This window comes from Fundulus heteroclitus, chromosome 20 (assembly GCF_011125445.2).
Source record: "Fundulus heteroclitus isolate FHET01 chromosome 20, MU-UCD_Fhet_4.1, whole genome shotgun sequence".
Taxonomy (NCBI): Eukaryota; Metazoa; Chordata; class Actinopteri; order Cyprinodontiformes; family Fundulidae; genus Fundulus; species Fundulus heteroclitus.
Window position 1 is genome coordinate 17,012,002 of NC_046380.1, and position 13,757 is coordinate 17,025,758.

The following is a 13,757-nucleotide window of genomic DNA, read 5'->3' on the forward strand; positions in this document are numbered from 1 at the left end:
TTTTTAACCAGAGTTGTGTGGGAATATATGTATATATATTTAACTATTTATTTTTGACCTTCTGTGAATAATAATAAAAAATCATAGTGCGGCAGACTGTTCAAATCCATTATTTAAAGCTGCAGGAGTGCATATAAACTTCAGGCAGCAGCTGTAAGCAGATTTTAAACAGGTGGTGTCAAACATCTCTAACTCTGAGCATCTTAAATGTTAGACAGCTAAAAGTCTGCTTTTATTCTGTAAGCCAAGAGGTGAATTCTTCTTGTATTGGTTAGTGTGAATGAAGAAGAGTCAGAGTTCCCTTTTAAGACGGGAGATAACAGGCCGACAGGTCTCTGTTAGAAAGCGGTCAGTGTTTGAAGGCACAGGTGTCGGTGTCTCATGAATACAGCCAGGTGTCTTTGCTTCACTCAAACATTTGCTCCGTGTCTCCTCTCTTCCTGCACCTCATCCGTCCACATGCGCTCACGCAGCGATGTGTAGCTATGGAGTGTGCTTCAACGGGGGCCAGTGTCGGGAAGGATCTAACCAGCTTTGTGAATGTCCTGCAGGATTCAATGGGCCTAGCTGCCAGTATGGTGAGTACAAACCTCTTTGCCATGTTTCACACGCAGAGCATACACTGTCTTTAAATGTTTTATGATATATGAGATTGTAAAACCAACACAAAGTTGTAGAGATATGTAGAGCAGGACTGGGTTAGAAAGCATCCCCAGCTTTAAACATTTTAAGGAACACATCCAAAGAGCAGAAATCGCTGCTCAGCTGATATGACAGGTTTGGAGAGCAGAGCATTAATCAGAAAAGCAGCCCAAAGCCCCTCGGTAACTCTGGAGGAGCTGTAGCGATCCATAGCTGGGTGAAAAACAACTATTGACAGGATAATTATCAGTCATTCACTCCCCTAATCAGTACTATATGATGGTTGTAAGAAGAAATCCACCATTGAACAAAAGCCATAAGATTTCACATTTGCAGTGTGCCAAAAACCCTGCAGGGCACACAATAAACATATGAATAAAGTTGTTCATGGTGAAAGAAAAAGATTAATCGCAGTGCTACCGATGTCATGGGAGATACTGCATACAGTTAAAAGACTTTCTATTCTAGAGTCTACAAAAAACTGAGGTGAAGGTTTATCCTTCAAAAGAAGGATGCTAAATATACTTCCTGGGCTATAACAAAACGGTTTAGACCAGGGGAGCCCAGGTCCAGTCCTTGAGCTACTACCCTACAACTTTCAGATGAATCCCTACTTCAATAAATAGAATCACAGAAATGACTTACCAGGCCTCTGCAGAGGCTCTGACATGCTGGGGAGGGGATTCATCCATTGCAGGATATAGTTGTTCTCAAGGTCTGAACGTGGGCACTCCTGGTTTTAGACCAAAGCATTGTAAATGAGTGACAACGGCCTAGTCAAAGTCGAGATTTAAATTGAAAATTAATACAGATGCTGTCAATCCACTCTGACTGAGCTTGAGCTGTTTTGCAAAGAAGACTGGGTAAAAGGTTCTCCTGGACGTACACAGCTGGTAATGACAAACCTCAAAAGACCTGCAGCTCTGACCTTTGCAAGACTCTGTGCTCTTGTTTGTTCGGAGTTTGTCTTCTCATCTAAAAGTCTAAATCTTACTTCCAGGAGAGTTTCTTCCATTTAAGTTTACAGTTTCCACCTATATAAGAAATGTGCCTATCCAATTAAAAATAGACAGATTGCCAGCAACGGTTTCGTGAAAAGCAGTTTTCATTCTTAAAAGTAGGTCTCATAAAATAAAAATAAAAAACCTCTTCCCCGGATTCAGTGATTAGCTGAACTTTATCCTCATCTGAAATCGTGATCCTTTGCAGTCACTGAATTGTGTTTAGGCGTTAAAGGGAATCTCCTCGCATCAGCAGTTGGCTTGGCCACCAGAAACACAAACATTTTATCAGCAATCCCATTGTTGAGCTTACGCCGCTGAAGTAAAACAGTGGAAGAGCTTGCTGTTTTTCAGATAACTCAACACGACAGGAAATTCCTTGTAATGTCAACTTTCTTTTAGTAGAAATATCCAGGTCGACTCCTAAGTGGGCAATGTAACACTGCAGAGGAACCTGAAGTATTTTTTTTTTTTAAAATGCTCTAAATGCTGTGAAAACTGTCCTCTTACTTCACCAGCTGTATTATTGACTGTGTTTTTTCTTTGTAATGCCCATAATGAAGCTTCAAAAATTATCTAAGACTTCCTGTTGTAAAGCAAATGAATATGTTCAAAGTTATCTGCTAGTCTGTTTTTCCGTCTTATGCTATGCTTAATATAAGGATTTAAAGGAGACATATCATGCTTTTTAATGCCTTCCTTTTCACATTGAAATCATTCAGTTGTGGACTATATAAAGTGCAACTGCAATAGTTTGGTCTGAATTACTAGTTATTGTTGCCCTACAGCCTCTCTTTTACCCCTGTTCTGAAGTTCGCCTGATAGCAACTCGTTTTGGTGTTGTCTGTTTAAATCAGTAGCGTCCAAAGGACATGTCGTCAAGGACATGTCTTGTATGTTATAAGTGTTGTACTGGTTCAATAAAGTTGAACCTAATGAGTGCTTAATTTGTAGGCCTCTGCAGACATTGATGACAGGCTGAGAAGGTAAATCGTTCATTTGAATGAGTTATGTTGGAGCAGGGACAGATCAAAAACATGCTGAGGAATGGTCCCTGAGGACTTGAGTGTGAAATGCTTACTTTAAATCTAAAAGAGGCACTTCACACCCCGCCCCCCTCCAGGTCGCAGAGCATTCCACTTCACCCCGTTTGGCCATTTTTGTAGTATGCTGGGGGACGGTGTAATGAATTTTGTGGGTTAAAGGTATTTAGCCACGTTATACGGTTATAAAAAAGGCCAAAAACGTTTGATCATGATAAAATAAAGTTATATACATCACGCCTCCATCCCGATAATGTTTTGATGGTCCTTTTTGTGGATAAAAATAGCGCCAGCGCTGGGCGTGATGACCAGATATAAACAGATGTGGCGCCATCTACCAGCAGTATCGCAGAACTATCATATTAATAAACAGTATTAAATGATGCCGGACCAAGCCTGACCCTCTGTAGTGCCTCACAATAAAGCGGCAGCGCGGCCTGATCGAAGACCAACGATCTACAACAACTCTAAGAGCTCATATGACAACATTTACTCACGTCAATCAACTCTGCAGTTACATATGAGCCTCTGCGGGTTTAGCATCCGTTTCAGTGAACACCAACATTCATACTGTATTCCCAGCAACATTCCAGTCTTTTCCTTCTTGGAATATATATATATTTTTTTTACTTTTGGACCATTCTGCATTGTTTTGCGGGGAGATGCTAATAGCTGTTAGCCGCTTCCTTGTTTTATCCCCTGCTGCACATGTGCAGTGTTGTACCTCCCCTGTTATTAAAAATAAACATGTAAAGCTTTATTTACTAACAAATTGAGCAAAAACAAAGCGGAAAACACCAAAATAATAATACACCAGCAGGATGTGATAATTTTTTATAAAAGCTTTGTATACAACCAGAGTGAACTACTGACGTATAAATATAAAAAAGTCAAATGACGTGGCTATGCACCTTTAAATATACACTCAACAACCAAATCTTTTCACTTATCCACCTGCAGCTTCGGCATCCTTGAGCTTGGACTACAAAATCGTGGCAAAAACCATTAAAATGACGAATTTGCGACATTGGTAATCCAGAAGTCCTTGGTCTTGTTTTGAACGTAATTGTTCATAAAACGTAACAGAGAACTGAGAAAACTGAACAGCTTGAAAAATATGACCAAAACAGAATATAAAGATATCTACACAACACCTCAAGCAACTATATTAAACTTTTCTGCTCTCCTAAAGACTCTAAGTACACATTAAAATTTATTTAAGGGATAAAAAAGTTAATTTTGCGTGATGTGTCCCCTTTAATAGTTGGGGGATGAATTATTGGAATGCACACTACACAGATCTCCCCATATTCATAAGGTTCTCTAAGAGCAGAGTGGCATTTTCCCCACACATGATGTATTTTCAGTGCAGAGTGTTCAAAGCCAAAGTAAAATGCAAAGTGCTGCCATTTATGGACCTAAACTTCAGTCATTCTATACCATTGACAAAGAACTTGCTTCTAGTTTTTTATTTAAGACACTGTGCAACTCTTGGCATTTGTGGATAATTTTTACTATAATAGTTAAATACAGGATAGTATATTAAAGCCCCTTTTACACGGGCGCCACTTTGCCTGGCACTACAATTACAGTTCTTTTTTATCAAAATTTTGGAGAACTTGGATAGAGTTGAGTAGAAAAAATTCCAATGTATTGTGGTGTAGTAATGACCAAACTAACATATGATCCATGTCTCACTTAGTAATGAATGCATTTAGTATATTTAAGATTAAAGTGGCCATAAGATATTATTTATTTTTCATCCAATTCATCTTTATAGTAGCTATCTGTTCACACGCAACTGTGATTTCATACATATCAATAGTCACTGGAGAAACAAAGTACACCGTTTTACACGATGATTCAAATGCTTGTGGGACTATCTGTAGCAGCAACAAGTTTTTTTTCTTTCTTTCTTATTTCAGTCGCTCACATTGTGGAGGAATTGTGGTCTCTTCAGTTTATTGTGGTTTCCATACATTCATTTCTGCGCAGCTCTTTCAAGGGCAGCCAACCACAGCATTTTAATCATGTTCTGGACTTTAACTGGGCCAAACCCTTGATCCTTTTGTTTCTCAACCTTTCTGCTGTAGAGTTGCTGGTGTGCTTGGAATCGTTGCTCTGTTCATTATCTACTTTTAGACGGGGACCTTTTTCCACGGTTAGATGGCCTCGAGTTTGACTCTAGAATACTTTGGTATACAATATTCTTCATTGTTGACACAATAATTATCTCTCTAAACGATGCTGTTCCAGAGGTCCTGGTTTATTTAGATGCAGGTTTGCAAACGGGTTTGTTCTGCCATTTTGTGTTAAAAGTGGCGATCTTTACAAACAAACTGTACTTGTTCTCTTTTCAATAACTAACAGTTAGGGTTTAAATTGAGTCACACAGGATCTTAAGATACATTTCCACTGCCGGAACCTTTTCCAGAAATGAGGATAGTGTTCTTGTCATGTCAAGGATTTTCTTGACAATTTTATAATGTTTCCCGTCTTTAGGTGATCAGATTGAAATCCTTAATAGCACTCACACTTTTTATCTCCTTTTCACTAATCTCACACTTTTTATCTCCTTTTCTTTTCACTCGTTCAGGAGGCAGAGAAATACATAAGTAGGTGTTGATAAAATTCATTCATATCTTGCCATAAGTGTTGAAGTAATTTTATTAGCTTATAAACTGTAGCCCTCGTGCGGAAACATTAGTAATAGTGAACTCTCTGACGTGAAGCGGAGGACGGTTGCTTCTGCGACGTCCATTAATTTCTGATAATGGACTCCTCCAAGAGCATTATCCTGCTTATACCATGGTCACTTACAAAAGAAAGAAATATTAAATCAATTATTAATAGTTAAATGCTCCTTTTTTCAACGTTAAAATTTTTCTTAAGTAGCGGCTAAGAGAACTATTTAATATCTCTCAATGTGACACATCACGAGCTAACGTTTGAGCCAGCGCAATAATTTAGAACAATCAGACACTTTTTTATTGGTGTACTATTACACTTTTTTAACGGACACCCTGCAGCCAATCAGAATCGAGCATGGATTAACACACAGCAAGACCATAATGCTCCGGACCAGCAAACTGCTTTCATTGAGATAATCAGCCTTCCTGATTTTTATTTAATGAGAAACGATTATTTAGCAGCTATTTTCCTTTTTAAATCATATCACGGCAGCAAGCCTGAACTTAGTGCTTGCAGTGATTGTACTGACACTGAAAATAAATGTGGTGCAGTTATCTGGGTTTGGATCTTTAGTCAGCTGCTCTTTGTAAGGTAATGCAAGATCAATTGTTTTGATGCCAGTCTGCCTTTGACTCTATCTGATTGATATCCACGCAGCCATCATGGCTCCCTGCCTTTCTGCACATGTGGGTCTATCTAACATGTTTTTTTCTGCGCTCTGAGTGATATCTATCAGTGTTGGGGCCCTTGAAAGGAGCCCCGACACCTTGATCCTTTCACTACTGGAGCCTATTGGTCTGTTAACTCTGTGGCACTTTTATTGCCCCCTGATTGGCCCCAGATGATGCTAACAGAGCTGCTGTGTGACCAGGGGCAACAATTGTGATGAAAGTTCAGCCTTAGTAAAAATAAACTCACAGCTGCAGCTTTTTTGGCTCTGCAAGTGCCAAATAAAGGTCATAGATTAAAGAGCCATAAGAGTGAGGCTAAAAACTGCAGGCAGGAGTGTACAATCTAATCGAAAGGGAAGTAACACTGCTTTAATAGATCACTGTTTGCTTTGATATGTTTTTTAACTAAATTTGAATTTATTGCTCAACATTTGGCGATCAATTTAGCGGCTATGCACATATGATTTTACTGCTGCTGCTTTCAAGTTCTGCAGCTCTGTAGTTGAAAACATTTGCCGGCTGTGCAGATGTTAGCGCGCTCATCACACCCCGACGCCGGTTTGTTATTACCATTGCGGTTCCTGCGCTTTACACATCTGTCCATGCCTACTTGCTCGTCAGCTGTCACTGTTATGTAAAAGCTAAAGCTGTAGTGGCTGAGCGTGAATGTTTGCAGTCAAACATTCACTCAACACTTAAACACTTCAGGCTCTCTCTGCAGCATTCCTCCCCAGTCGCATGCAGTGATATCCCCGCGGAGCCTTTTTCATGTGGTTAGTCCATGTTCGTGCATAGCAGCTGGGGTGTGTTTGTCATTCATAGGGGGCAATTAGTCTGCCGCTCACAATAGTTGTCTGAAGCCCTCATCTGCTTTGCTTTTTTGCAGCAATGCACCACAATGATGCATAAGACTATAATTACTATTTTTTTGTTTTCATGCCATAACTCTAGTAAAATAAGAGCCCCACTCCACCGACGGTAAATCCCTTGATTGATGGAGATTTTAAAAGGATAAATTACTCAGCAGTTAAACAAACCATGTTCAGTCATAGAGTTCAAAATTAGCTTAGCATTCTCCAAACACACTGCTAACTTTTATAATTTTGCAAGGATTTTTAAAAATTATTTAATGTAAAATGTGACCGTTTTGTCACTTATTTAAAGAGCCTGAGCTGCTGAGTAATTAAAACCCCATCCATAATTTTTCTGTGTACGAGCAAGGATTAAACTACATTTGAACAAAAAATTGTTTTTTTTTCAAATTTGGAGGTTGCCATATTAAATGTTTTATTGAACACTTAGTTGATTATTATTTGGAAACTGGCATGGAATTTATTACCACTATCAAAAAATTTACATATGGACAGAATTGAGGAACACTTTAACTGTAAATATTCTTAAATTACGGTTGAACATTTTAATATTACCGTGTCTTTACTCATTAATAAATGTGTTGCTGAAAAGATAAAGCAGTCCTGTAAAATTTGGATTTTTTTCAGTTGTTTCTTTCATATTATTTGCTGGGCAGATATATCTATACACAAGTTGACATCTTTAAAAGATTATACGCGTTTTATTGCTGATATTGTGCATTGAGGAGGTGAACTAAAAAAAACAAACATTATATGGCCACCTTATTTGGTATACCAGCTCTTCATGTTTCACTTTAACAACTTACCTTTTTATGTCTTTATCGCTGCTTGTAAAGTCAGACGTGCGGGAAAAAAAACTTAATTTATTGATTTGCACATAACCTTTTGATGTCCACCGACTTAACTCAAGATCATCTTTTGAGTAAATGAAGAAAATCTATTTCTGCAACTAATTTAGTATGAAATACGCATAATCTACATTTTAGGCTGTTATAAAGATTGCTCCAAGAACAAATAATTATCACATTCTGCTTCTTTTATTCAAAAGTTTGGTTAACTCTTCAGAAAGTTGCATGTACCTGAAATTAGATTTTTAATTAGTTCTAAGTTTGAGACAAGTTTTAAGGAAGACCTTCAGTCAACTGAGTGATTTCAAATCGTGCTCTTTGGGTTACCTTTTGCTCCTCTTCAAATAGTTATCTGACAGTGCAATCATTTAAGGTTCAGTAAGGGTCCATCATTAGATTATCAGTTCAGCAACATGCTAAAACCTGCCTGTTTGCTAAAGCTCTTCTCATTTCTATCAAAGCAGATGTAAATACTCCTTAAGGACTTAAATACTCCTTAAGGACTCCTCACCAATCAGTTCTATTGGCTCACTTCTTGACAAACCAATAGTTTCTATGATCTATCAAACACCTGAACTACAGGTGTTTAGTGGCTCCAGATGTCTGTAAGTAACAGACTGATAGCATGTTGGACTTGTTTGCAGAATGTAAAGTAAAGATGGTATCTGTGCATTTAAAACTAAAATACATGTTGGCCCCTATCTTTCTTTCTCTCTGCGATTAACATTGCAGCTGAGCAGACATGTCAAACGTTTTTTGTTTTTTTTCTTTTTAAGCACCGGGTTGCAGTACAATGACTTTAACATATTTACACCAAACAGCAGGATTTTATATAAGATGAAAAACATTCAGGCTAACTGTTCACATGGCGGTTTCCTGAATGATGGTAGAGCGCCGCAGCGACACAGATGGTATCTCTGTCATGACTTGGAGGTCGCGGGTTCATTTGGGGTCATGTTGTGAAAGAGAAACACGAACATCCTTTGCAATGTGGTGAAACCATTTCACACATCCCGCAGGCCGTCCCTGACCTCTGTACATGTTTTCCCTATAACAAAATGAATGGCAAACAATATGATGATATACCTCACCAATTAGAGCTTTTTCACATATTATATTACATTCATAAACTTAAACGTCTTTTATTAAGATTTGATTTGTCATGCCAACAAAATTGCGCTACTTTGTGCCATTGGGTAGTGAAAAGATTACAAAATTGTTATAAAAAAATTATGATGTGCATTTGTTCATTGCAAATGCAGCTGCATGTGTCATGGGGTATGTCAGTGCAGGGAATTTAGTAATTTTTGGAATATAGCTCAGGCTCATTCAGTTTGGATGGAGAGCATTTTTAAAAAGTTTTTCTTAGGTATTGGAAGAGATTTTTAATTTTATTAATGTCTACACTTTGACTGGCCCATTGTAAGACATCAATATGCTTTGATCTAAACCATTTCAACGTTAATTTGGTGCTGTTTGGGTTTATTGTGCTGGAACGTGAACCTCCGGTCCGGTCTGAAAGAAATTGTCGTTTCTAATGCTGCGTCCGGGTTTAAACGTGGTTTAAGCATCAAGGACGTCCGGTTTACATGCAAAGTCTATGGTGGACACACATGTGGGAGCGTTGAAAGGACCTGGTGTGGGTTTCACCCGTAGGGTGCGGCACGTTTTGAGATTTCAAGTGTCTGAGCATCCAAAGCAGCAGATGCTAGCGCTGGAAAATCTAAACTTTTGTGTTTTTTAAAAATGCTCAAGTGTCCAAGTTGAGGCCTTGGACACCTTTTTGATTCCTTAAATCGCGGTATAAGGGTTTTCTTCAATGATTGCCCTGTAGTTGACTCTATAATACCTGCAAGTCTCCTTACTCCTTTTGTGACATGCATACTCCTGACACAGGCAGGTAGCTTGTTACAGCGGCTTCCGCTCAGTTCTGAGGTCTCATCTTAAATCAACTTTCTCAGACTTGTGTTTCTGTTTGTGCTTTTTTGTTGTCTTGCTTGTACACACGATGGAGCTGACTGTTTTGTGGACAATTTTTTTTTAGTTTTCATCATTTCAGGGCCCTTGTGTTCGGAGTCCACTTTAGTCCCCTCCCAACAAAACTGAGTGTTTATCATTTGCCATTTGCAGTTTTTCATTTCTTGTAAATAGTCTTTTGTTTTTTTTATGCACAAATATGTGCACATGCTGTAATTCTTTTCATTACCCTACTCAATTGCAAATTTCTTGTCATCTGAAATTGCCATTTTGTTTAAACAGTACATTACTTTCTTTTGTTGTTTGTTTGCCCTTATTTTTTCTTTATTATTTTTACCTTTGTGTGAATCTGCATGCTTTGACTTGTCTGTCACTTTGCTGCTGGTACACATGATTATTCTCCACTGATGGAGAATGTAGGATAATTGACAGCTGGTTACACCGGATTTCATCGAGGGGGATCAGAGTAAAATGCAGCAGAATACAAACGCAGGCCAAACCTTTAATTTTTACTTGAACAAATTGCCATTATATTAGATCTCAATAAAAAACATCCGTCTCTGATTATGTGGCTGTAAGAGAACAAAATGTGTAAAAAGGGGTTATAAATATTTGATAATACCGCAGATAAAATTGTAATAGGATGGTTTCAGTTCTTGTTCGCTGCTGCTTGTTCTTTCATTTACTTCCTAACTCTTGTTACAATGAGAGGATTTTACCGCTGTAATCTGGTCAAAGAGCCCTGGAACATCACTCATTCTTTCTGATCTGTTTTCTCAATCATTTGCACTTAAACGTGAGCAGTTACAACACTGGGCTCATAACTCACACAATTATCTGTCATTTTATTTATTACAAGCATGAAGGACAGTAAAAGCAGGGGATTGTGAGGCAGTGAGAAGCCCAGCTGGAGTGCTTTGTCATCCACGGCTGGTGCCTTCATCCTTCATTCAGAGGTCAAAAGGTATTTGAACATACGGATCCTATTGCTACCACTCTTTTATATGCTCATAATTTAGCTATTAAGTTGTTAACCGCGGAGAATGGGATTGTAGACGTCCACAGCATGATGAGCAAAAGCCCATCGCAGATTATCATTACCAGGTTTTTCTGTTCGCTCCATGATGGCTTAACAGGCTGCAGCTAAAAACAACAACGATTAAAGGTGAAAGTCTGCGTTGTTACTTTACAAACCATAAAAACATTAGAGGGAAAAAATAAAAAACACCGTCTCTTTAAGCAACGTGTTCTTCATAGCTTATGGCTCATAGCCCCCTTGACCCTAATGAGGCTTGGAATGTCTGTCAGTCGCAGATTATTTTTTTTATCTTCATTTAAAGTTTTAATCCTGTCCTTTGAGTATTGTTCGTTGGAATCACAGTATCGCTCCCCAAGACGAGTGAAACCCCAAATATAAAGGCTCCGCAGAGGACAGCCGAAGGAGCCAGCTGAAGTTTTCTCACGCATTCCTTACCTCTTTGTCCAGAACTCCTTTGTCTCACCTCTTTTTTTAATTCTTTTTACACCCTTGTCATTTCTCATTTTCTAATCTTTTTACTTGAACCTCAAAAAAATGGAGCAGAAAAGGCCTTTTTACTCTAAGACAGAATTTTTTTTCATCACACAATAATTTTAGAGTTGAAAGGATTTTTTTATTTTTTTTTTAAAAAGGCTTCTTCACAATTATTTTTTTCCTCTGCCTGTTAAACACGATTAACTGTCAGTTTCATTCCACTTTGTTTTGTGAAGAGGCATTCATGGAGGAGGATTATATTTTTTTAACTGAAGTGAAGGTTCCTGTAAAGCTGTTTAGAGCCCTCAAGCTTTTATCGGCTTCACATTGAAACCATAACATCAGAATTCAATAGACCAACGCAAAACAGTGTGTTTTCCAAATGTGGTGCTAATAAATATGTGAGAGTGCAGCGGGCATTTTGTGTTCAGCTTCTCGGAGTCAGCGCTTCGTTCAACCACCTTTCGCCGTAATAAAACTTCTGTTGTCCTGCTTGAAGGTGAACCTCCTCTGGAGTGTTTGGCTGCCTCTGCGTTTTTCCAGGCTCGCTCTCTTTTTAGCTCCAACCATCTTCCCATCAGCTCTGACAAGATTCCCTGTCCTAAAGAAAAGCTTTCCCAAGGAATAATTCTGCCACCACGATTATAAAATAACACGTTTGGAAAAGGGAATTGGTTTTACTGCAAAGGGGCGAGAATACATACTATTTTTTTACTACCGTATTTTCCGGACTAAGTCGCAGTTTTTTTTTCGTAGTTTGGCCGGAGATGCTACTTATACTCTGGAGCGACTTAAGTGTGAAATTATTACACATTTTTACCGGTATATCATTACACCTGTTATTTTCACACCAAACCGCAAGAGGGCGCTCTAGGCCTGTGTTGAATCAGACGTAAGCGACGTAGAAGCGGAAGTGCTGCAGCTTCTACCTCCGGAGTTAACGTAGTTATTTGAAAGTGACACCGAGGATGAAGATTTCACTAGATTTTAGTTATTTGGAGTGACACGGGCGCTTTGGTTAACTTCTTGGTTATTTATGCTATAGTTATCTAAATAGCTTTTAATATGTTATGTTAACATACCAGGCACGTTCTCAGTTGTGTCATGTAGCGTAAGCTAACCGTACAATTATTCAGCCTGTTGTTGCCTCCGTTCTATTTTTATTTAAAATTGCCTTTCAAGATGACATGTCTGTTCTTGATGTTGTATATTATCAAATAAATTTCCCCCAAAAAAACGACTTATACTCCAGTGCGACTATATGTTTTTTCCTTCTTTATTATGCATTTTATGGCATGTGCGACTTGTACTCCGGAGCGACTTATAGTCCGGAAAATAAGGTACTTTTTTTTAGATTATATTTTTTAAAATGTATTTTCTTTCTATTGCACAACTGTGCTACTTTCTGTTGGTGTTGGATATGTTGGTTATAGCTTAGAAATTGGAAAGGTTCAAGCCATATTAATGTTAGCCTGTTAATGTTGTGTATGTTGGATGCTGGCCTGATTGGGAACAATATGCCTTAAAAATATGGACAGCAACCCAGTGCTTTATTGCTAAGTAATAATGAAATGGATAACAATTCACCATGTTTTTGTTTGTTTTACGTATTTAATCACGCTTTGAGCCAAAAGCCCACCTCTGTTATTTCTCTGTGAGATAATTGAGGGTAAGTCATGAGAGAGGAGCTCTGAGCCTTTGAAGCGAGCACGTATCTAATTAGAAGGCGTGCGTTCCCAACACAGGGTGGGGTATACGTCCCTGCCCTGCTACCTGCCACTGCATCCTGCACAGCACCCTAATCTCTTATAATTGTGCTGACTCGGCATGTGCTCCCACCCCCACGCCACATTAGGCTCTTTACAGCATTCCTGATGAAAGGTCTCTCCTGATCACGGTGGGGGGAAAAGGTCATCGCTTCAGCATAAATCACAAGTGACACGAGTTTGCAAAATACACTTGGAGGAATAATCAGTTTGGACTCATGGCTTAATCTCATGTAACTGCCCCAGGTTTTCTTATTCATGCTGCACATAACGTAAAAGAAATATCCATTTATCTTCATCTGATTTTTCTTTCTGTTTGCTTTTGCTCTTTTTAGGCAATGGGTAGTCCTATTTATTTTTCCAATAGGAGCTAAATTGCTTGAATTCCTCCTATATAACAGGAGGATGCATAAAATGTTATTTGCCAAGACAAACTGCATGAATTGGAGCCTAATAGCTGTGTCGTAAAACTACGGAAATTCATGTCGCTTCTAAAGGGAATTGGTTGTTTTCCAAAGCTACAGAGTATCCTTATATCATAAAATGTGTGGATAAACAGTCTATTATTGTACCCATTTTCATATTTGACCTTTTTAATTGGTTGCTCTGGTTTTATAAATGTCGTTAAATGCATCACATAGATTTCCAAAGTAGCTTTTAGTGCTTGGACTCAGTGATGTTTGTATTTATTTGAACTGAAGGGCCTTAGAGGCCCAGTAGCTCACAAGAAAGA

The 13,757-nt window shown here is 38.5% G+C and overlaps 1 protein-coding gene across 1 annotated transcript in view; it reads left to right on the top strand.

Annotated features, from left to right (window-relative positions):
- megf6b (multiple EGF-like-domains 6b) overlaps nucleotides 1-13,757 on the top strand; it is an 82,692-nt gene that overhangs the window by 17,274 nt on the left and 51,661 nt on the right. Inside the window, exon 5 of the mRNA XM_012881374.3 lies at nucleotides 474-578. Coding sequence (XP_012736828.2) covers nucleotides 474-578 — 105 coding nt within the window. The remainder of the gene's footprint in view (nucleotides 1-473; nucleotides 579-13,757) is intronic.